General features: G+C 42.1%; 1 protein-coding gene across 2 annotated transcripts in view; it reads left to right on the top strand.

Moving 5' to 3' along the window:
- Positions 1-1,909: 1,909 nt before the first annotated feature.
- LOC130115927 (beta-1,3-glucosyltransferase-like) overlaps positions 1,910-24,567 on the top strand; it is an 87,166-nt gene continuing 64,508 nt past the window's right edge. For both annotated transcript variants that reach the window (XM_056283809.1, XM_056283807.1), the window contains exons 1-2: positions 1,910-2,088; positions 16,204-16,247. In XM_056283809.1, coding sequence (XP_056139784.1) covers positions 2,025-2,088; positions 16,204-16,247 — 108 coding nt within the window. In that variant the 5' untranslated portion in view covers positions 1,910-2,024. The remainder of the gene's footprint in view (positions 2,089-16,203; positions 16,248-24,567) is intronic.

The raw sequence follows: 24,567 nt of genomic DNA, 5'->3' as shown, positions 1-24,567 counted from the left end.
GGTTCAAATGTGCAAAATGTGAAATCCATCTCATGCAGTATCTCTGCAGGTGCTTGTTCAGTAAAAGAATCCATCGGGTGTTGGGTGGGAGAGGCTATCAACAAGCAGTGAGGGTAAAACCAAGGACGACAGGCCGTAGAGTGGATTTATCGCTCAACATGTAAACCTCAGATATAAAATACTCCTGAGCTAAAATGTCCACATATAGATTCAAAGCCGCGTGTTCCTCGTGTTATGTAGTTTAACATTTAATTAATTTTCCTACCATTCAGCAATATGATATTTTGTAGAGCTGGGATGTCTTTGGCGGAAAATAAATCCATCATTAACATACTTTTGCAAGCACATTACCAATGATAGATAGAGTGACTATATTTAGGAAGTGACTGAATCCCAATCTTGGGAATAGCACTGAATATTTCTTTGGGTTAAATTAAACAGTAATGACTTTTTTTTAAAGAGTAAACTTCTCCTACACATTATTTAAAGCCACACTAGTGAAGAATGTAATTTTTGTTGAACTTGCCAGCACCCTATGGTGATACTGGCAATTGCCTTGGTGTTTGAGCCCTCCAAACCTCACAGATGTATTTGTAATGAAATAGCGTTGCCAGTGCTGTTGTGGCAGCATCGTCCCCACCAGTGAACGAAATGCCCTTGTCTAACCAGGTCATTTTAATGCATGCTATTGATGTGGCATCTGATGGAAGATGTCTTCTACCAGCTTGGCCCCTTCCATATTCTACCAGTGTTCTTGTACTAAGCCTTGTGTTGTTGTTGCTGTGTTAGAAAGGGAAAAAGCTCAATGAATATCCATCCATCCATTATCCAAACCACTTATCCTGCTCTCAGGGTTGCGGGGCTGCTGGAGCCTATCCCAGCAGTCATTGCGCAGCAGGCGGGGAGACACCCTGGACAGGCCGCCAGGCCATCACAGGGCCCACACACACACATTCATACCTAGGGGCAATTTAGTATGGCCCATTCATCTGACCTACATGTCTTTGGACTGTGGGAGGAAACCGGAGCACCTGGAGGAAACCCACGCAGACACGGGGAGAACATGCAATTCCACACAGAGGACGACCTGAGACGACCCCCAAAGTTGGACTACCCCGGGGCTCGAAGTCCGAACCTTCTTTGCTGTGAAGCGACCGCGCTAACCACTGTGCCACCGTGCCACCCTCAATGAATATATTTGACAAAAAAAAAACATTTTTTTTTCAAAAAGTGTTTTCCAACATTGGAAGCAACTTTTTTTTACACTGACAGAGGCGCTTACTAAGAACTCTGTGCACCCTGATAAGATGTGATGCTGGGGCCCCCAGCTGTGATGCATCTTTTAAACAAAACCACTATCATCATGAAGCGTGTTTACAGAGCTCCTCATTGCTTTGGGCCTCGTTAAAGTATTCCTCCACATTTTCTCCCCCCTGAAGCACAGCTGTTCTTGGCCACAAATGAGGACTGCACTGTCAAGGAAAAAAATGAGTGTTCTACCCTGTATAAAGTCTAGCAAAGGTGAGAGTTCCCGGTTAACCCCATGGAGGCATGATAGTACCTCCATGGGGTTAACCCATTCAAGTCCATTAACGTCCATGTGTTCTCTGAGCTCGCTTGAACACAAATCAGGAGACATTTTCAAACAGATCAAACCAGATGGCTGAAAAGTGGGGTTTTCTTATCATATTGAATTTATTCATTAGTCACAAAGGGATTGTTTTTCTTTTTTTTAGAAATTGTGGGAAATTGGCTTGTGTAAATAAAAAACCCGATCTATCCCTTTAAGAGCTTCATCGGCGCTCGCCCGGTGAGCTGACTAAGTTGGCCAGCAGAGGGCGCGCCTGCGCCTTGTAGCTCATGTGTGGCGATGCCGCCTACCGGAGCCGACTCCCCGTTGTCCGTGAAATTGTGAGAAGGAAGGGGGAGAAAAGGGGCATTTTTGAAAACAGTTGTCAGAAAGCGCGTTCACTACGAGGCCGCGAGCTCTTAGCGCTAAACACGCAGCGCAGCAGACTCTCAGGATGCTGTCTAACGATCCCTACGTCGGACACACACTGGCACGCGGTTTGATCCTCCTCTCGTGCTGTAAGTACTCAACACTTTGCGAGCCCTCGTGTGTGTGAACAGTTTCTGCAGAAACAAGAAAAAGCTTTTAGGAGAGAAACGAAAAATGTCACGCGTGCCAGAGACACGCTTGTAGACGTGCTTACGAAAGTTGTGTTGTACTTAAAAGGGGTGCCCGGGGGGGGGGTTGTGTGTGTGTGTGTGTGTGTGTGCGTGTGCGTGCGTTGTTTGCTTCCGCTGATACCGTCTCCCGTCCGCCCAGATGGCAACGCTGCGTTTTCGTAAGCGCGAGTTTAAGCGCGGAGCCGCGATGCTCCCGAACTTCCAGGCGAGTTACCGGGGCGAAACGTCCGTTACCTACCGCGCGCTTCCCGCGGCACGGGCGTCCTTACGACGCCAACCTGCGAGCGCTTTGAAATGACATTTGATCTAAAATCGGGGTTTCCTCCCCCAGCTCCCCCGCTCGCAACGGGCGAGTTTACCACCACGTAGGTGTTGCGTCGGCTGGCGTTAAACCGGGGAAGAGGGGAAGGGGGGGCATATTTTAAAACAGTGCTTCGTTGTACTTAATTTCACCGGGTGTTGGAAACTCTTAAGTAAAGACAATGGGCGGTCGCGCGTAATACAACCGTTCGTTCCACAGTTTTAGGAGGGGGGGGCTGCCCGGGGGGGGGCTGTCCAAAGTCTGACCGGTACCATATAAACACCGCGGCGAATAGGGCGTGTGATGTTTTCACTGTGTTTGTTTACTTTAGAAAGGGGATTAAAAAACACGTTGTGTTTAGTTAGCTTCCTTGCTAATCGGAGCTAATCGGCGACTTCTTTTTATATCGCCGCGGGTAATAAACACCAGGGGGGGAGGGGGGGCGCGGGTCATGTCCGAACGGTGATGTGACGCGAGGAAAGTTAGTTTGACCCCGCGTGCGAACACCTCGCGAACGCAGCAGGACTGGATGACAGCTGCGCCGTCGGGGGTCAGTTACGCGCCTGTCTCGCGACATACGTTCGAGCGCTACGCTGCGTGGCGGAGACCGGTCGGCTCGTTGCGTTGGCTCGGCGTGTTGTGGAGGGGCTCGTATGGGCTGTAAAGTGGTCCACGGTGCAAACGCACAATGTCAAAACTATTCTCTTGACTGTAACACTATCAACGCGTTGGACGAGCCGGTAATTCATTCATTGTTGTTTTTCCAGCTTTTTTGGTGGCGTTGCATCTGGACGAGATGTGGATTTTGTCATTTTGCGGCGCACGATCTTGTGTAAATAAACGACTGAGCATTTAGTACCAAAAAATGTCTCCCAACACCAAGTCTGGAGTATGTGAGGGGTTGTAATTTGAAAACTAGTTGTGATGGTTTTGGTATTAGACCTGTTGTTTTACATTACAGGTCAATAGGCGAAACCCCGAGTGGATTCTTATGGCACTTTTACACGTGTAAGCAGAAATCATGTTATGAATATCGATATTGTGTAAAAGGGCGTCACGGTGGCGCAGTGGTTAGCGCGGTCGCCTAACAGCAAGAAGGTCTTGGGTTCGAGCTCCGGGGTAATACAACATTGGGGGTCGTCCTCTTGTGTGGAGTTTGCATGTTCTCCCCGTGCTCCCGTTTCCTCCTTCCTCCCACAGTCCAAAGACATGTGGGTCAGGTGAATCGGCCATACTAAATTGTCCCTAGGTGTGTGTGTGTGTGTGTGTGTGTGTGTGTGTGTGTGTGTGTGTGTGTGTGTGTGTGTGTGTGTGTGTGTGTGTGTGTGTGTGTGTCTTGGCCCTGTGGTTGCCTGGCAGCCTGTCCAGTGTGTCTCCCCACCTGCCGCCCAATGGCTGCTGGGATAGGCTCCAGCATCCCCGCGAGCAGGATAAGCGGTCTGGATAATGGATGGAAGGATGCTGTGTAAAATTCTCCATGGTTGTGGTGATGAGGATAGTTTTCATATCGCCCAGCACTACATAACATACATGTTGTGGCATGTTTTGCAGACATTCAGATGGTGCAAACCCTTTGGTAAGTTGCATGAGCAAGTAGGCCTGATAAAATACTCTCGTATAAAAGACTACAGCTTATTTACGTTCTCTTGGTTCAGGCTACAATGGCACATGTCACAATGTATGAAACAATCGTAAATGTTTATATTGAATATTAGTTATTTAATGTTGTGGATTATTTGCAAAGCCCTTTGAATAACTTATTTATGTGAGGATAAAGGGACATGTCGCTGTCTCCTGCTTAAGTTGCATCTGAGCTTTCTTGTCATTACCTCGCCATTCTCTATGACGTGCAGTGGCTTTGGAAAGTATTCTCCTATGACTATTTCTTGTTGTGTTTAAAAGTTCAAATCCAAATATGTTTCTATCAGATTTTTTTTTTCTATTCCTGTAGAAGTAATCCTCTATATTGCCAACAATTAAGTTGTTATGTCCTCTGAATTTTATTAAGAATGAAACCCTGAAAATTACTCAGTAAGTATTCACTTCCTTTGTATTTACAATGTAGATTAGTCCAGGCGCATTCAGTTTTCTTGACATCACATTAAAAAAGGTGCACCTAGTATATTGATTTTGAATCCGCCTGTCTTGTGCATGGTTGCACAACAAATATCACTGACGTGAGATCTCACAGCTGCAGCAACAGATCAGATCAGTCCTGCTGTCATGAAGACCAAGAAACTGCCCGTGGAGATCTGAGATAAAGTTATGAGGTAAAAAGCAGGAGAAGGATATGAAAAGATTGGCAGACCCAGGTAACACCATCCCCACTCTAAACACATCAGCAGCAGCATCATGCTATGAGGTTGATTTTTCAGCAGGGAGGGCTTGTTGCCATCAACGGCAAGATGCAGAGTCAAATTCAGACAAATCCATGGAGGGATCATGTTTCAGTCAGCAGGAGAGATGGGTAGAAGAGATGGTTCATATTCTGGAGTGGCCTCACCAAACCTTAGACTTAAGTCCCATCAAAAATCTGTGGTTAAAAAAAAAGTGCGTCTGCTTCTGTTGCTCCAGCTAATTTAGCAGGGTTGGAACAAATTTGTTTGAAGGAATGGGGAAAACCTCCCACATCTAACTGTGCAAATCTCATATAGACTCACAGCTGAAATTGCTATCAAAGGCCTGTTTACAAAGTATTGATTCTGGGTTGTGTTTGTGGGGTTTTGCTTTATATATGTGTTGAATGTATTGTGTTAGGGAAAGAAGATAAATATTTCAGTGCATTAAAATTGGAAGGTGTAACAAATGTGGAAAAAAGTATAAGTGGGGTGAATACTCTGAAGGCACCGTAAATGATTGCTAGAATGAGTTGCTGTGTCTTCTGACCTGATGCTTTTACCCTTGTATGCATGACTTTGTGCAATGAATTATTATAGTCCAGACATTTGACGCTTTTTCTACAGTCGCATGTTTTGTGAATTAATGCTAATTTGGGGTGCCAGCTAAATGTCTCAAATGTATCCTTAAATCTCAACTGAAAATCTGAACTAAAACAAAAAGATGTTGTTTTGAACTATCCAAGAAAATGATTGTCAAAATATATTTAATAAAAGAGTTAATGAAGTAACCTACATGTTGAGTACCTTGCCAAATTGCATTCACTGGCTCATTCAAAGTAACGGTTCCTAGTCATACAACTTTTAGTTCTTTGTCACTTTGTCATCAAAATTCTTTTGTTGTGATAAATTATTCATGTATATTCACCTTTTGCTGTTGTTGTTGTGATAAATTATTCATGTATTTTTACTTTTTTTTTTTTTACATAAGGCTTTTCATCAGTATACTAAGGATATGCAGACATCAATTCTCAAATTTTCCACTCATTCTACTCCAATCTTTTGCCAAAGGCTATTTGAATGAATCATGACAGCAGATGTATGTTACAGCATGATCCTAATTAGGTTCTGTGCTTTTGAAGATATTCGGATACACGTTAGGCCGTGTATGTATCAAATGATGAGACTCGGGCTCATGCAACACCTCAGTGTAGCCACCTTCCGGTGACGGGTTGGAGTGGTTTGAGAGGAAGCTAACTTGCTAGAGGATATTTCCATTCGTGCAGTTGTAGGTGACAGCAAATTCGTTATCTTTGAGCAGCGATGTATCTGAAATATGAAAGAATTTGAGAATCTGTCATGAACTGATAATGGGGCAGCATGGCTCAGGATGTAGAGCGGGTCGTCTAGTAATAGGAGGGTCACTGGTTCGATCTCTGGCTCCTCCAGAGAGCGTGTCGAATGTCCTTGAGCAAGACACTGAACCCCTAACTGCTCCTGATGAGCAGGTTGGTGCTTTGCATGGCAGCCTCTGCCATCAGTGTATGAATGGGTGTGAATGGGTGAATGTGAAGCATACAATGGTGCTTGAAAGTTTGTGAACCCTTTAGAATTTTCTATATTTCTGCATTAATGTGACCTAAAACATCATCATATTTTCACACAAGTTCTTAAAGTAGATGAAGAGAACCCAGTGAAACAAATGAGACAAAAATATTATACTTGTTCATTTATTTATTGAGAAACATGATCCAATATTACATATCTGTGAGTGGCAAAAGTATGTGAACCTCTAGAATTAGCAGTTAATTTGAAGGTGAAATTAGAGTCAGGTATTTTCCATCAATGGGATGACAATCAGGTGTGAGTGGGTGCCCTGTTTTATTTGAAGAACAGGGCTTGATCTTCACAACACATGTTTGTGGAAGTGTGTCATAGCAAGAACAAAGGAGATTTCTGAGGACCTCAGAAAAAGCATTGTTGATGCTCATCAGGCTGGAAAAGGTTGCAAAACCATCTCTAAAAAGTTTGGACTCCACCAGTCCACAGTCAGACAGATTGTGTACAAATGGAGGAAATTCAAGACCATTGTTACCCTCCCCAGGAGTGGTCAACGATTAAAGGTCACTCCAAGAGCAAGGTGTGTAATAGTCGGCCAGGTCACAAAGGAGCCCAGGGTAACTTCTAAGACACTAAAACACTGGCTAATGTTAAAGTTCATGAGTCCACCATCAGGAGAACACCGAACAACAATGGTGCGCGTGCCAGGGTTGCAAGGAGAAAGCCACTGCTCTCCAAAAAAGAACATTGCTGCCCATCTGCAGTTTGCTAAAGATCACATGGACAAGCCAGAAGGCTATTGAAAAATGTTTTGTGGACGGGAGACCAAAACCAAAATGAAACCAAAATGGAAATGTTTGGTTTAAATGAGAAGCGTAATGTTTGGAGAGAAAGAAAAACACTGCATTCCAGCATAGGAACCTTATCCCATCTATGAAACGTGGTGGTAGTATCATGGTTTGGGCCTGTTTTGCTGCATCTGGGCCAGGATGGCTTGCCATCATTGATGGAACAATGAATTCTGAATTATACCAGCGAATTCTTAAGGAAAATGTCAGAACATCTGTCCGTGAATCGAATCTCAAGAGAATGTGGGTCATGCAGCAAGACAATGACCCTAAGCACACAAGTCGTTCTACCAAAGAATGGTTAAAGAAGATTAAAGTTAATTTTTTGGAATGGCCAAGTCAAAGTCCTGACCTTAATCCAATCGAAATGTTTTGGAAGGCCCTGAATGAAGCGAGCAGTTCATGTGAGGAAACCCACCAACATCCCAGAGTTAAAGCTGTTCCGTATGGAGGAATGGGCTAAAATTCCTCCAAGCCGATGTGCAGGACTGATTAAGTTACCAGACATTTTTAGTTGCAGTTATTGCTGCACAAGGGGGGGGGGGTCACACCAGATACTGAAAGCTAAGGTTCACATACTTTTGCCACTCACAGATATGTAATATTGGATCATCTTCCTCAATAAATAAATGACCAAATATAATATTTTTGTCTCTTTTGTTTAATTGTGTTCTCTTTGTCTACTTTTAGGACTTGTGTGAAAATATGATGATGTTTTAGGTAATATTTATGCAGAACTATAGAAAATTCTACAGGGTTCATAAACTTTCAAGCACCACTGTACATTGTAAAGCACTTTGAGTGGTCAGCAAACTAGAAAAGCACTATATAAATGCAGTCAGTTTACCATTTATGTAGACCATCAGGCATATCACATTACATCCAGCTTGTGTACAGTATATTTACTGGCATTTTGGGTTGAATATTAAACATAGGTTTGTTTATGAATATGTGTAATGATTTTCGGGCAAAGGATTGGCAGTTTTACAAATATCATAGGACTGCCAATGTATCATAATAATGGATTGAGCCTGGGCCCTGTGTATGCTAATTTTGTGTATGCAACTCTCTGAAATACAAAAAGGGTTATTGTACTTGTAGATTCATGTGAACTGCCCCCAATCCAATTCACACCAATTTGTTGAAGTGTTGTTTTTGGTTTTACTATAGAACACAGTCTTTCTTGCCAGTGTGCCCCTAATTTGGAAAACAGACAGCATTCATATGAGAAGCAGTTCATTTTTCAAACAATGGACCGCGTAAGAGTGAAAACTGAAAACCTCATCATTACTGGACTTATTCGACTGCAAAGCTGTCATAGAAGTATGCTAAATACCCCTTAGTACAATATTGCAATTATCCTCCAAAGAGTCATGGGAAAAATGACTTCTTGTCATGTGCTCTCCAAAAACGGTAGTAAAATGACAAACATATCTGCTGTGTGGAAGAATTGCACATTCCATATGTGTCTTATTTTCAGACCCAATGCACTTCACGGTCCAGTAAAAATATTCATCCCATTAGCCTGCCTTCTTCCTCCCTTTCCTCCATTCACAACATTTTTTTGTGTTATGTTTTTCCCTATTTCTCTGCTGGAGGACCTGAATTTACTACGTACGTGTATAGCGCTTAAATCATTTGTTTTGCATAGTCTTATACACTATACTTGAGAGGAAAATTTAATTTGGCCCATTGTTTCCAAAGTAACACCAAAGCCCTCGCTTATTCTTCTACAGAAATCATTGCATCATACGGTACAGTTGTTCCATTCACAGTTCTCTGTTTCCTCTGACCTGCCATCTGAGATCATACATCTGAAAGCACAGAAAAGGTTAGTCCAGATGTTAACCTATCTCTAAAAGTAGAAAAGGCCGCCAAAAGAATTATAGTTGGAACAAAGCTGACAGTCTACTCAAAAAAGTAAACATAGAGTGGACCTCTATTTAAAAAAAAACTTCTCTAAGTCATACTCTCCACAAGCACCTTCTGTGTGTATCCATACATGAGTGTTGGAGGTACAAGTAAATTTGGCATCCATGCTTAATTGAGCAGATTGTCTCATCACTTACTCATTCAGAGGTTGATGTTGCCACCATTTAGATTTTTTTTGTGATTTATTTATTTATTTATTTTGAGATACTTTCTTGATCCCCATGGGGAAATTACGCTCTGCATTTAACCCATCCTAGCTGTGTAGCTCGGAGCAGTGGGCAGCTGACGTGCAGCATCCGGGGACCAACTCCAGTTCGTCTTGCCATGCCTCGGTCAGGGGCACAGACTGGAGTATTAACCCTAATATGCATGTCTTTTTGATGGTGGGGGAAACCAGAGCACCAGGAGAAAACCCACCACAGACACGGGGAGAACATGCAAACTCCACACAGAGGACAACCTGGGATGACCCCCAAGGTTGGACAACCCCGGGGTTCGAACCCAGGACCTTCTTGCTGTGAGGCGACAGCGCTAACCCCTGTGTCACTGTGCCGCCCAACAGGAACAGTTTTTGTAATTACTTCCAAAACCCACCCCTCAATGCTTCAATTTCCTTTGGTGTGAAGGTCTAGCCAGTCCACCTAATCCATGCCCTTTTGCAAATGACAGTTTTAGATTGCTATGTAGATTTAGACGCCTGTAGTTACATATATTTTTGAGCTTTGCAAAACAGGCAGGGTAGCCTGCTGCCCTACTTGCGGAGTGATAAAATGTGCTGTTAGGGTGCGTCCTTAATAAGCAACATTTAAAATGGCAGAGAAATTTGTTGATAAGCATTAAAGTTTTGTGCTTTTATCATGTACTATAATTTCCACAGTGGCTAAAATCAAAGCTAACGCATTCCCTCGATGCAACTCAATTCGAGACATGGTTGGGAACAACACAGCTGATCATGCAGGGAAGGGGGCAGTTCCATCAACACTTGTGACATTATGTAGGATACTCCACCCCCCCCCCCAAAAAAAAAGACTTAACGGTCTCTGTGAGTCTTTTCTTCGTCTCCGGGGTCTGCAGTGACAAGCAAGGCCTATGAAGTTTGTGACAGCTGCAGCAGAATATATTGTGAACTTGGAAGTATTCCTGTAGGAAGCTTTGTTTCAAGACAGATTTTACATTTTTAATCCTTCACAACAGAAACTGGGATGCCAAATAAGAATGCAGTCAGTGTAAAACACTCTGAAAACATTTTGGTGCATCTAAAACTGGCTCCACTATGCAAGAATTCTCGACTTGGCAGATCAGACTTTTTTATTTTATTTTGCATTTCATAGCTCTGTATCCCAGGTTTGATCCACATGCGCTTTCAAATATAACTCGTTTAGTTTTGTCTTCTCATCTCCCAGATTTAGAAAATGGCATAGCAATGGATAACTGCCTCTGAAGTAATCATGTCCTTGTATAATTTTACTTGCTTTAGTGGCTCATTTTATCAAGTGTTTTCTGAAGCTGTTCTTCTAGAGTCAAAATGCTGTATGAAATACAGTACACGTATGTGCCGGTAATGATTCTAGACTATTTGGGGTGGTTGATTAAAAACAACGTAATGGGGCTTTGATGCTTTCTTTGTGTGATTGCTGCCTTAATTGTGTTCACTGCTGTTCTACAACCATTTTATAGATTCACGAGGGTATTTTGGTCTTTTAGATATGCTTTCGAAAGGAACACACAAGGAAATTTGTATTGTGGCTGCATGGAATGTGATTTTGGCCTACAGTGGGCAGTTTGCATGCATTACAAATATTTTTCTTGGACCTGTAAAATAATAACGCAGATCTTGTGGAATAACGCAGATAATTTGGATATTTAATGTTTTTCAACTTTCTCCCTAAAATTGTGATTTTGCTTCACACATAGTTTTAAAGTGACGTAAGCTGTTTGAATGATTTGGGAGTCTTAATTAAAAAAAAATTTTTTATTATTATAATTATTTAATTATTTTTGGATTTCCCCCCCTTTTTCTCCCCAATTGTATCCGGCCAGTTACCCCACTTTTCTGAGCCGTCCTGAGCGCTGCTCCACGCCCCTCTGTCGATGCAGGGAGGGCTGCAGACTACCACATGCCTCCTCCGATACATGTGGAGTCGCCAGCCGCATTTCACCTGATTTCACCTGACTGAGGAGTTTCGCCAGGGGGACATAGCGTGTGGGAGGATCATGCTATCCCCCCTCCCCCAGTTCCCCCCCGGACAGGCACCCCAACTAGCCAGAAGAGGTGCTAGTGCAGCGACCAGGACACAAACCCACATCAGGCTTCCCACCCGCACTCACGGCCAGTTGTATCTGTGGGGTGCCTGACCAAGCCAGAGGTAACACGGGGATTTGAACCGGCAATCCCCATGTTGGTAGGCACAGAATGGACCGCTACACTACCCGGATGCCAGGTGTTACTTATTTCTAACCTATTAAATTGAAACATGCCTCTTCAAGGGTGAAACTTCAGCCCCAGACACTACTTTCTTTCAAGAAGACCAGTTGTTGGCTGGACCGCAACAGCAGGGCCGGACCTACACATGTAGTTGTCTGTGACTGACTGACTGCCCGAGTAAGTGATGGAGCTTGGCTCCTGGTAGGGTCACCCAAGGAGATAGATCATGGTGGAGGTTCCAGATGAAGCGCGATCCAACAAAGACCTCAAAAAGTGGAACTGGTGGAAGATGTCTCCAGGTCACAACAGCTGTGAAGGCAGATGAAGACTGCAGCAGAGGGTGGTCCCTAATCGTCTTGGTTCTCCATGCCATTGGACTCTGACCACCCCCTGCCAAATACCATGTGGTGGCTACAGGCGCATCAGCCACTTGCATGCATCCTCCCATTATGCAGCTCCAGGATCGGCCTCTACACCCACCTGAGGACCCAGAGGGACCCAGAGGCAGGACGGTCATTCTGGACCCCGATTGACCACTGATGATGATGAGTGATGGAGTTTCCCTATTGGTTGGGCAGCCGAGTTGGAGTTTCCCTATTGGCCATTGCTCTTTCAAAGTGAATCGGCACAAACAGTTTTCTATTACATCATCAGCTGTTCAGAGAACTGATGTTAAACAGTCGCGTTTTAAACATAGTAGTCGCGCAAAAACAGTCGTTTAATAAATGTAGTCGCAGTTCAGCCATATTGTAGGTTTTAACCTAGTCTTGTTGTCTTTAATTACAACTGTGAAGTGTCTTCTGATGGCTGCTGGAGCCCTCGTTTTATATATATATATATATATATATATATATATATATATATAGTTTTTTTCCAGAAACCGTCAATGATGTTGATAAAAGTGCTCAAAAAATGAGGAGCGGAACAAGCTCATTTCATGCATCACCATTCATCAGCTGCCAAAGTGGTTAAACAGCAACAAAAAAACACAGCCAATAAATACGTTGCCCCGCGTCACACCCCTAGTTATGGTGCACAGCAACCAATGGGAGGATAGAAAACATGTGAAAAATTACAACCAATGGGGTAGGTCAGGGGTGGCTAACCATGTGCCATGGAGAGCCATGTGTATGCAGGTTTTCATTCCATTCCGACTCCACACCAGGGGATTTAACTGATACATTCTTCCTCTCTGGATGAAGGGTTGCTAATCAATGAAATCACCTGGTGTGGAGTCCGGCTGGAATGAAAACCTGCATATGCATGGCTCTCCATGACACATGGTTAGCCACCCCTGGGGTAGGTAGTTACGATGCACAGCAACCAATGGGAGGATAGAAAACATTTGAAAATTTTTGAAAAATAACATCAGAAACATTACAACCAATGGGGTAGGGGTTCGGGCTTGTTTTGAAAAAGCAAGGACTTAAAGGGCCAGGGCACTGCTGAAAAAGCATACGTTTAAAATATAACAACATAACATCCAATGGGGTACTTTATGGATATCATATAGTGGAATGGTGCTGGAGCACAGTTGGAAGAGCAGACAGTTAAAATATAAAAATATAACATCTAATAAATGTCACATGTGTATCATCTAATGGGGGGGTAATAAAGACATTGGTTTACTTGTAATTGTAAAACAGTTTTTTTTCTGTGTCTGCAGCTGGTGGCCAATTCATTTCTACTGTTCAAGGTGGACATATCAGGCTTGCAAATAATAAAATATTTCTCTGCCAAGCACAGGTTACAGCTTTTGCCGTTAATTGAATATGCATTGTTCTTCGTGAGGATTTTCCATGAAATAGAGTAATTAATATTTTTGTCCACCAATGACCAAATGTGGCAGCTTAAGGCTGTTGCATTTCTTGCATGCTCATTCCTGAAGCCACTGATATGGGCATTAAACCTAACTTTAAAAGGGCCCTCTGTTAGTCCAATGTAAGTGTCTACTTTGCAGTCGTCTTCTCTTGTCACTAATGCCTGGTAGATGACTCCCTCTGTGTGGCATTTTCCTTCAAGAGGGCACGATGCCTTAGCACGGCAGTTGCAGTTGGTGGTGTTTGGTTGCGTTGAGGTGGTCTGTGCCTTGGTCATGATGCTTGTGTTGTGGGATGAAATAATTTCCTATGAATTTCTCTGTCTTCGCAATGAGGCATTTCAGGAAGTCCTTCTGTGTGGGCGCTGGTATGTTCTTTGTTGAATATCTTTGTTGAATAACTTCAGGAATGAGCATGCAAGAAATGCAACGGCCTTAAGCCGCCACATATTGGTGGACAAGAATATCAATTACTCTATTTCATGGAAAATCCTCACGAAGAACAATGCACATTCAGTTAACTGCAAAAGCTGTAACCTATGCTTGGCAGAGAAGTATTCTATTATTTGCAAGCCTGATATGTCTACCTTGAACAGTAGAAATGAATTGGTCACCAGCTGTAAACACAGAAAAAAAATATATGCTTTGCTATTACAAGTAAACCAATGTCTTTATTATTTCCTCCCCCCTCCATTAGATGATACACATGTGATATGTTATGTTTTTATATTTTAACTGTCTGCTCACTGTGCTCCAGCACCATTCCACTATATGATATACATAAAGTACCCCATTGGATGTTATCTTGTGATATTTTGAATGTGTGCTTTTTCAACAGTGCCCTGGCCCTTTAAGTCCTTGCTTTTTCAAAACAAGCTTTATTGACAACTGATGATTACTTATGCCATGAAACAGGCTTGTACTGTCTCTTAAAGAATTTACTTGACTCTGGATTATTTTGCTCCTTATTTGTTGAGCATTTTTCCTACCGTTGAGTGTTTCTTTTAACAAAGTTATATTAGTTATATTATATTAGTTAGTTATATATATGGGTGGCGCGGTGGTTAGCGCAGTTGCCTCACAGCAAAAGGTCCTGGGTTCAAGCCCCAGGGTAGTCCAACCTTGAGGGTCGTCCTCTGTGTGGAGTTTGCATGTTCTCCCCGTGTCTTCGTGGGTTTCCTTCGGGTGCTCCGGTTTCCTCCCACAGTCCAAAGACATGTAGGTCAGGTTAATTGGCCATACTAAATTGTCCCTCGGTGCGAATGTGTGTGTGTGTGTGTGTGTGTGTGCGTGTGTGTGTGGCGGCCTTGTGATGGCTTGGAGGCCTGTCCAGGGTGTCTCCCCGCCCTTCTTGTTTATTCTGTATACAAATGATTGTGTCAGTTCCCAGCTTAATCAGTTTATAGTGAAATTCTCAGATTACACTGTTATCCTCAGTTTACTCACAAGTAATGAACAGGTTTGTGGACTGGTGTGATGAGCATCCCTTGCACATTAATGTACGTAAAACCGAAGAAATCATGTTAGATCCCTGATCAATTGGAGACCAGAGTTCTGTTGCCATACATGGCCATGACATTAGACGGGTCACTTTTCATAAATATTTAGGGGTCCACATTGATAGTGAGCTTAACTGGCACACCCATGTGGCAAGTGTCTGTGAGAATCCATTAGCGCCTCCATTTCCTTCAGAGATTTAAGAGTTTTTAGTGTCTGCAGGAATATTATGTTAATATTTTATAAACCGACTATAGAGTCCATCTTACGTTATGGCATTACCAGCTGGTTTGGAAACCGAATGGTCAAGTCTAAAGCTCAAACATTTAGTGTGGTCAAAACGGCAGGGGAGTTTATGGGAAGGCCCACACCCCTCACTCCCCAAGACATTTTTGAGCAGTCTACTATTGGGCAGGCCAACAGGATTAATCTGACCCCTTCCCATGTGTCTAACTCAGAGTATTTGCTAATGAACTCTGCAAGGAGTTATAGGGTCCCTTTGTACGCACAACCGTTATAAACATTAATTTGTCCCTCTGTCAGTTAAACTTATTAATGAGCAACTCCTGCAGGACAGACAGAACAGCAGGGAGGCTGCAAGATAACCACAGGTTCCACCGATGGCTTTGTGTGCTTGTAAGCATGTAACGTGAGATGTGTTGTTGCTTGTAAGTTGTGTACTAAGATGTGCATGTTCTGAGAAATATGCCTTCAAATCTTCTTATGTATTAGAAATGATAATACAGCTTAACAGTGTGAATGGCTTTCCCTTAATCCGAGACTATTGTCTCCCCACGGGAGACAATAAAGTCACCTTAACCCTATTGTAGAATTAGCCGACTTGATCCAGATGTACATTTTTAATAATGCTGGGGACGTGATGTATTGATTTCATAATCTCAAGAGTCCTCATGTGGCGATACTCATGTGTCAGAAATGATGCCGGTATAATTTATTCAAGAAAAAGAATTGGTAGAAAAATTAATAAAAGCTCCCTGGACTGTAATTACAAATGCGCATGGATGAACGGCGCACACTCAGTGATCCAGTGTAGACTCAGTGAAGAAACAAGGCCCCAAGGAAGCTCTGCTAACTACACGTTTTCCAAAAAAAGGATTTCATGAAACGGGTTGTTTCTGAGCTATTCCTTTTTAAGGAGCAGCTTTTACTTCGGAGATGTGTAGTAGCCCGAAGGCAGAAGGAGACTGTCTGTTTCCACAGGTTTCTAAGGTTCAATTAATAGGATTTTTTTGCTGTTGGTGTCTAATATGTTTTTTTTTCTTTTTTTTTTACAGTTCATATCAACCTTGCCACCGGCATTTTAGGAAAAGGCTCACAGGTAAGGATTGCCTTGGATTATGTGTTCATAAATGCAAATTGGACTGCAACTTTGTTAGTATGCTTCTCACCCATTTCCCGGTTCCCTTATCTTGATCAGAGGTATTATTACCTGAGCGACTCAAATCAAGCTCTGTGTTGCCGTTAATGGATTGATCGGTGGCCTCCAGATCAAAAGTTTAATTTGCACTCCAATACAAATCCATTCCTTCTTTCTTCGCCCTCAAGGGCCGGTGATTCTCTCGCTGTTGCATTTCTAGGTCCGCAATTGTTACTCAATGAATTATTAACACGTACGGTTACGGTAAGAGCAGGTTCTTGGCAGGGGTGCTTAGTATCACAGAAATGGGAAATTACACTCTTATTTTTACCCCCTGTCAGCAATTTTTATATTTTATGTCCTGCTCATATCTTGGAAAAATGACATGAGACCCCAAAAAAAAAAAAAAAAAAAAAAAGTCGGTAACCAGAAACTCAGGTGGAATTGGGGAACAGATATGAAATAAAGACGCTCATTATTGAAATTTTATGCAGTATCCCATAACCAATCATTTCTAGGGACAGTAATCAGCAGCGACCTTCTGATACGATATATCGATTCTGAAGGTGCTGATTTTATGATTATATAATATCAAGAAGATTGCATAATACATTTTTTTTGTGATTTCTTAGTTACTTTTTTAATAATGGACCACAAAATGCAGTTTATTGTTACTTCTAGTGCTATTCTATGTCATAAGTAAATGTTTGATTAGTGTAACAGTGTTTTCCTAGTTTTTGTGTTTATTTTTCTGAACAATCAGACTGCAGGCCATGTTACAGACAGAGCACTGTTGCATAGCAAATATAGACAGAGAATATGTCTCTTGTAAGTAAATATGTGCCGTTTGATTGGCCAATCAAAATATTAATTTATAGTTTAACAGTAACATGCACTAGTAAGCAGAGTTGCCATTGCAAAATAGGGTTGCAAATAAATGTAATTGAATAAATAATCAGGACAAACAGAACTCGTTTCCAGTGTCTATTGGCCAGGCAAATTAACGGGTTGCATCCTTTCTTCCTCCTCAGTGTTTCTGTTTACCTCTGGATGGTATTGAGCCACATGCACCCCCAATTTTGGTGTACAGCGGTACTACCTACTGAGCGCTCCACAAGATTTCACGCTGGCACTTATTCATTAACTCAGAACACATCCGGCTACATGTAGTCCACATTTAGGCCTCGCTATTTAATTGATTATGACATAATTATGTATCAGCAGGACAACTTTAAGATAAGAGAAGATGAAACATTATCAGTCTTGCAGGAAATTACTGTGCTGACAGCTGCTTAAGAAAATACACAGTGATAAAATTATATAAAAAAAGATGAAACAAAATAAATATATCAAAGAATGGCAACAAAATAAACACCATAAAGTGTCTAAATAGAAGACTAACTTTAACTGTCTAAGATACACTTTGCAAGTCCATAAATTTTGCTAAAGTAAATTTAATTGCTTTTGTTTTAGTAGTAGCTATTTGTGCTAAGATTTAGACGTTTATTAGACTTTCACTTTCAACCAAATTTAGCCTGATTTTTGCCAAGATGGTGCAAAGCATTTAGATGTAAAATCAGCGTAAAATTGGTTTTTGGGTTGACTTGGCCATAGCAAAGTATATAGTTTTCGTCATTTCAGGCTTCATCCCAAGCCATAGCGATTCTGGAGTCATTAGGTCAAATAAAAACAAATGGGTCCCCCCCACCCTCCGGTCTGTAATGCTTTCCATGGTCATTTTGGCAGACACCGACATTTTTCAGCTCATTGTGATACTGCCATGTGTCTTTGTTTCCGCCAGTGCAGTTTACCCATGTTGATACTATAACTGTGATGGTTGGTGGACATGCAGTCATCTCAACAACACTGCTATATTAATACCTGTGTTTATTCATGACTAAACACTACACTGTTTCCAAGTGTCTGTATTCATTCAAGGAGGTAAACATAAATTACTTCAACTCAGCAGAGAAAACATGTAATATTTATTTTGGAACAACGTTCTCAAACCTCTTTGCTTTTGCATTTGTTCTACAACAGGTCGCTCTGTTAAGCTTCCCTGTGAAATGTTGACCATCACACTGTTGCCTCAAGTGAAAAGAAATTGTGTTAATACTAAAAGGCTACAGCTTTCTGATAACCTTATAGGCTGTAGCGTGACCCGTCTTTCCATCAACACCTGTTATAGGCGCATTGGTAATGTATCATCATATCGGTGTAGCACAATGTTTTGGGCGGCATGGTGGCCCAGTTGTTAGTGCTGTCACCTCACAGCAAGAAGGTCCTGGGTTCAAACCCCGGGGTTGCCCAACCTTGGGGGTCATCCCAGGTCATCCTCTGTGTGGAGTTTGTATGTTCTCGCCGTGTCTGCGGTGGGTTTTTCCAGGTGCTCCGGTTTCCCCCACCATCAAAAGGACATGCATGTTAGGGTTAATACTCCTGTCTGTGCCCCTGACCAAGGCAATGGCAAGACGAGCTGGAGTTGGTCCCTGGGTGCTGCACAGCGGCTCCCCACTGCTCCTAGCTATACAGCTAGGATGAGTTAAATGCAGGGCATAATTTCCCCACGGGGATCAAGAAAGTATCTCAAAATAATAAATAAATAAATAGATATGTTCTGATACTGATCACATTGTTAAGCAGTTGTTGGCCTATACCAATAAACTGACTGATATTTTGTGCACCCCTAGTACAAAGGCATCCTAAGACCGGGACTGCAAACTAAAATCCATTTTTGATAATACTTCTGATTCTTTAGATAATTTATTCATCTAACCTGTGAATTTACACTATCACAATTGAACTCAGAAACTGTCATCATAGTACTGATTTGTGAAATATGTTACCAGCTAAATTTCAATGTATTGTCAGTATCTATTGTCTGACTCCAGATCCTTACTACTGATGTAGCCAACAATCGCACCACAACTGTAATGACAGAAGAGCTCATCTCTAAAGTGTATTAGAAAACTCAAGATAGTCATCAAAGAATGTCAACACCTCGAAGACCTATACTATCAGTTTGCCCTCTTTCTTTTTTTTTACTCTGCGTCTGAGAAGAGCTACTTTAGTGTCATAACGCAGCAGTTGCTGAGATTTCTCTGCAATATAAACACTGCAAGCTAGCCAATTCTTCCACTAACACACTTGCTTAGCCTGAATAACATTTGTCATGCCATGGTGCTGTCATGCACACTAAATTGCTGCCCCGGATCTTTTCTCTGCTGGCTTGGCGGTTGCCGCTTTGGTGCCGTTGGAATTTTGCTGCGGCAGTGAACAAAGCACAAGATTGCGGGGTTTCTGTTTTCGGTATTCAGAAACTTTGACCTTAACCTGAATTAAGTCTGTGCTTTCTTTGTCAATTTATTTTTTCCACATGTCTAGTCAGTGATTATTGTTCTGTCATCCAAGTGTACACGTAAAAGCACTAGTCTGTGGTTGAATAGATTTAGGACAGCTGTTATCGAAGTGATAGATGGGAGCTTCTAATTCACATTCTTCAGCAGGGTTGGGCAGAATACTTTGAAAGTGCCTGAATACTGAATACACTGTCATAAATGTAATCAGTAATGTACTCAGTTGCAATACTCAAAAAGAGTAGCTTATTCAGAATAACTTTAGAAATCCATCTGGTCAAATAGTTGTGCTGTATCATGAATATCATATCACATCATTGCTTATTCCTGGTGTTACTGGTGCCTCCATGCCATGAACTCAGTAAGTGTTGTCCATCTGCCAGTTTACCTCTGTGCTCTACCAGTGTTTGGCACACACAGGTGGAAATGTGCATGTGCTGATTTGAAAACTGAATAGTTTTAAAAAGCATAATGTTTCACCATGGGGCATTTTCAGTTGACTTCATGTCACTGTTACTATTCTGTTGCATGCACAAGAAACAGGCTATGACAGTGAAATACAAATGTAAACACTTGAACTACGCACAGACAAACACACACGCATGGACACATGACAAGAAATACAATGCATAGAGGGAATACTGTGGAAAATTTGATGATTTCCATATGTTTTGTCGTTGCTGAGTTGCAAACCACGACCTTCTTTTTCTTCTTGTGGCAGCAGCTGCCACAGCAGATCATCCGTCTCCATCTCTTCCTGTCCTCTGCATCTTCTTCTGTCACGCCAGCCACCTGCATGTCCTCCCTCACCACATCCGTAAATCTCCTCTTTGGCCTTCCGTCCTCTTCTCCTCTTCCCTGGCAGCTCCATATTCAGCATCCTTCTCCCAATATACCCAGCATCTCCCCTCCACACATGTCCAAACCATCTCTTGCTTTGTCTCCAAACCGTCCAACCTGAGCGGTCCCTCTAATATCCTCATATTGTAAAGCACAGCGTAAGCCTGCCTTTGAAAAGACAATTTCCTTCCATTTGGTTTTCAATCTTTGCATGAGCTCATGCTCATCAGCCAACAAAACATGAATTTATATAGTTCCACCTGAAAAACCGGCGCTGGTTAGAAGGGAGCTATTCTAAAAATAAGCTCCTCAAAAATTATAAAGTAACTGTAATCTGAATACTGACATTTCCAAATGTCACATGGGCAGAATGCAGGTGGTTCATGTCTGTATTGTGAATATGTAACACCCTTACTTGTATTCCCCTACAACCCAACCCTGCTCTACCGGACGTTGAAGCTCATCCAGGGAATGATGGTGAAAACGGGTAAAGAAAGAGCCTTTTGAAAGGATATAAATACAGAAAGCAGAGAGCAGATTATTTTGCAACTTTCAGAAATGAAATTATTATTCTGGAACTGGTTTTACTGTGCTTTTTTTTTTGTAGTCCTGCCAGTTATTTAAGGCTTAGCCTAGATCTTCGTGTTCACTTGAGAGGGCGTCAGAAAAGAAACAACAACAACAACAAACATGTCAGAGTTTCTTTCATTCTCTTGGTTTTGCCTGTTCTTGACCCTTTCTGGCTCTCCTGTCTGTGCGTCTGCCAGCCATGCTGCCTTTGTGAGTTGGCCAAAAAAAGGTGCTGCCTTGTTACCAAGGGACCGTGGTGGTAGCTTATCTTGGCTCAGCCTACCTTCATATCACGTGTATAAAGTTAAGCCCCCCCTCCATACATTAATTTACAGTCATTGCTCTTATGAATGCACAGTGGCCATAGATAACTAAGTATCTCAAATGGTAGAAACAGCAAGTGGTTAGTTCTCTAGAAAAGGGTTTCTCATTGTGGTTTATTCCATATGAGGTTAACCTCGTCATCAAACAAAAGTACAAACATTATGCAGTTCAAGAAGTACAAAGGTCTGATTCTCAAGAGATACAGGGACGATGAAGAGTTGTGTTAACTGTTGGGATACCGTTCCACTATATGATGTATATAAAAGTACCCCATTGGATGTTGCCTTGTTATAATTAAATGTATGCTTTTTCAACGGTGCCCTGGCCCTTTAAGCCCTTGCTTTTCAAAATAAGCCTCAACCCCTACCCCATTGGTTGTAATGTTTCTGATGTTATTTTTCAATTTTTTTCAAATGTTTTCTATCCTCCCATTGGTTGCTGTGCACCGTAATTAGGGGCGTGATGCGGGGCAACGTATTATTTATTTTTTTCTTTGTTGTTTAACCACACTGGCAGCTGATGAGTGCATGACGCATGAAACAAGCTTGTCCTGCTATGAATTAAGGTTTTTTCCCTACATTTGTCTTAATATCCATCCATCCAGCCATCCATTATCCAAACCGCTTATCCTGCTCTCAGGGTCGCGGGGATGCTGGAGCCTATCCCAGTAGCCATTGGCCGGCAGGCGGGGAGACACCCTGGACAGGCCATCAGGCCATCACAGGGCTGACACACGCACACGCACACACACACACACACACACACACACACACACACACACACACGCATTCATACCTAGGGGCAATTTTGTACAGCCGATTCACCGGACCTACATGTCTTTGGCCTGTGGGAGGAAACTGGGCACCCAGAGAAATATATATATATATATATATATATATTATTTTTTTTGTAATGTATAGTAGCTGAAATAATTTAAGAGTAGGTGAGGAGTAGGAAAAAATGTGCATACTTCCTTCCACTCCTTTTCAACCATGTAACATAATCTGATGCATATGGAGATTTGTTCGCTGAGTTTGATGCGTGGATTTGTTGATCTCTCCAGATTATTGGCAGTGGATTATCTGTATGTTATACCCTGCTTATTTACATGTTCGAAATAAATCATTCATTCATTCATTCAGCCTTTATTCAGTGCCACAGAAGGTTATATGCATAAACCCTCCAAAAGAGTAACATTTTCAAGTCTTGTCTGTTTTTTATAGGCCAAAGCTTTTGCTTTTAAATCTATTTTTTGGCTATTATTTGAATAAACCAAGAGTGAAATTTATTTGCTACCCTCCACTGGATCCAAGACAAACCCAAAACAAATGAACAGTTTTTTTCCTTTGGGGTTTTTTTTTCTTTCTTTTTTTTTCATGTTTTGGTGCCAAGTCTTTCAGTTTTAGTTCCCAAGAACTTATCTTGGGAACTTACTAAGTTTTAAAACATGCAAGATATGATTTACGATTTTCTCCATCGGCCACTGATGTAAATCGCTCACACTGGGAAACGAAAGAACAAATATGTTGGAGGGACACGGTGACAGTCAGCAGAATAATAAGGCATTGCGACATCCCGCTGGCATAACTCTGGGTCTCACTACATGAGTTTTAGCACAATTTCAGCCCCGATTTGTCACTCAGGCTGATTTCCAAGATCAAAGCTGTTTTCTTCAGATTTCAGGACCGTCGGCTCGAGCTTTCGGGCCGGGCCCGTCATGACTCGATTCTTGACACATTTGTGGTGGGTAAGGGACACGGAGTTAAGAATGCAGGCAAGCAATCACCAATGGCTGTAGAAAAATACTGACGTGTGTTGATAAATGCCAGTAACTTATTTAGTTTTGTGGTGTTTCAGTGTCCACCAGACAGTGTTGCCTTCTACGGAAATCCCTCTGCTTTACTGCACAAACAGAAACACATAAAAACCTTGTGTGCTCAAGCAGATGTAATGCAGATATACATGTTATTCTTGTACGTGGTCTCTTAGTATTATAATTGGTTTAATCGCATGATAATTGTCTGCTTTTGCTTGTCAGTCAGGCCAGATTCGTTTAATGGGATTCCTGGTTCCTGCCTCATCCCTTGGACTGCTCTGTCTTCCAACAGAAAAACAATCAATTTGTCGTGTTGTCCGTCTGCTGTCAAATCCCCTCCGTTTTTGCCTTTGGCTAGGATTTGAAGAGTCACATACTGTTTTAAGCTTAAATCTCTTTACTTTTGTCTGATGTTTGCTTCCAAAAAGGACCGCGGCATAAAGACCAGACATTGTATTGCAGTGTTTGGCGGTGCACTCTCATGTTTATTTCAGTGTTTATTGGTACTCTTTCGGCTTAGAGTATGGCTTGCATATGCAACAGGCCTTCATCCATTATTTGCCCCGCTTTGAAGACCACCCTGAGCATTCGAAGACTGGGATCATGCCTAACAGAGAGAGACTCGGAGAAGTTGGCAAGAACAGGTGCTAAAATGTTCATTTACTTAAGGGCTCAGTGAACAGCCCTGATAACTAGCAGACTTAATCTGCTAATGTGATCCGAGTAGCCTGGATCTACAATTCATAAGGAGTCAGGACATGGAGGGGATGTAACAGGGCTGCACGCTGCGCAGATCATTAACAAACGTATCGCTGAATGTCGTTGCAAAGCCCGTGAGTAGGTTTAACCCCCGTGTGTGTATGTGTGTGTATTAGCATCCTTGTGACACCCAAATACTGTAGGTCTGTAGAGATAACCTCAAAGAACACATCGTTTCCCAAGTTTGAGGCTTTGCGGAAGATTGAGCCCATGCTCCACACCGCTTTTGAATAACATTTCCCAAACTTGGATAAGACAGAAAAGTAAAACGAGCTGTTGTCTGACAAGTCTGTTGTCTGAAAAACAACCATGTCATTCATGTATGGACAAGGCTCAGCATTTTCGGTTTTTATTTTTCCAAGCCATCCAGCATGCCGAATTTCGCCACAAGAGGACACTGTTACATAACCTCACACGAACAGGAACAACCTTTGGATCCATGGAAACATAAAATTCGGGTGAAAATCCGTTTAAACCGATCTGCTCCTTTAAAAAAATCTGGGTATTTGTCAGTGAAAATCTGTAAAAACCGAAAATGCTAAGCCTTGTGTATGGATAAAGCGATTGAAAGCGATGGTCCAATATCTCATTCATGAGTTTGTGAATTAATTCCAAG

The sequence above is a fragment of the Lampris incognitus genome, chromosome 7 (genome assembly GCF_029633865.1).
Source record: "Lampris incognitus isolate fLamInc1 chromosome 7, fLamInc1.hap2, whole genome shotgun sequence".
Taxonomy (NCBI): Eukaryota; Metazoa; Chordata; class Actinopteri; order Lampriformes; family Lampridae; genus Lampris; species Lampris incognitus.
The sequence above is the reverse complement of the archived record's forward strand: the minus strand, read 5'-3'. Positions and strand labels throughout refer to the sequence as shown.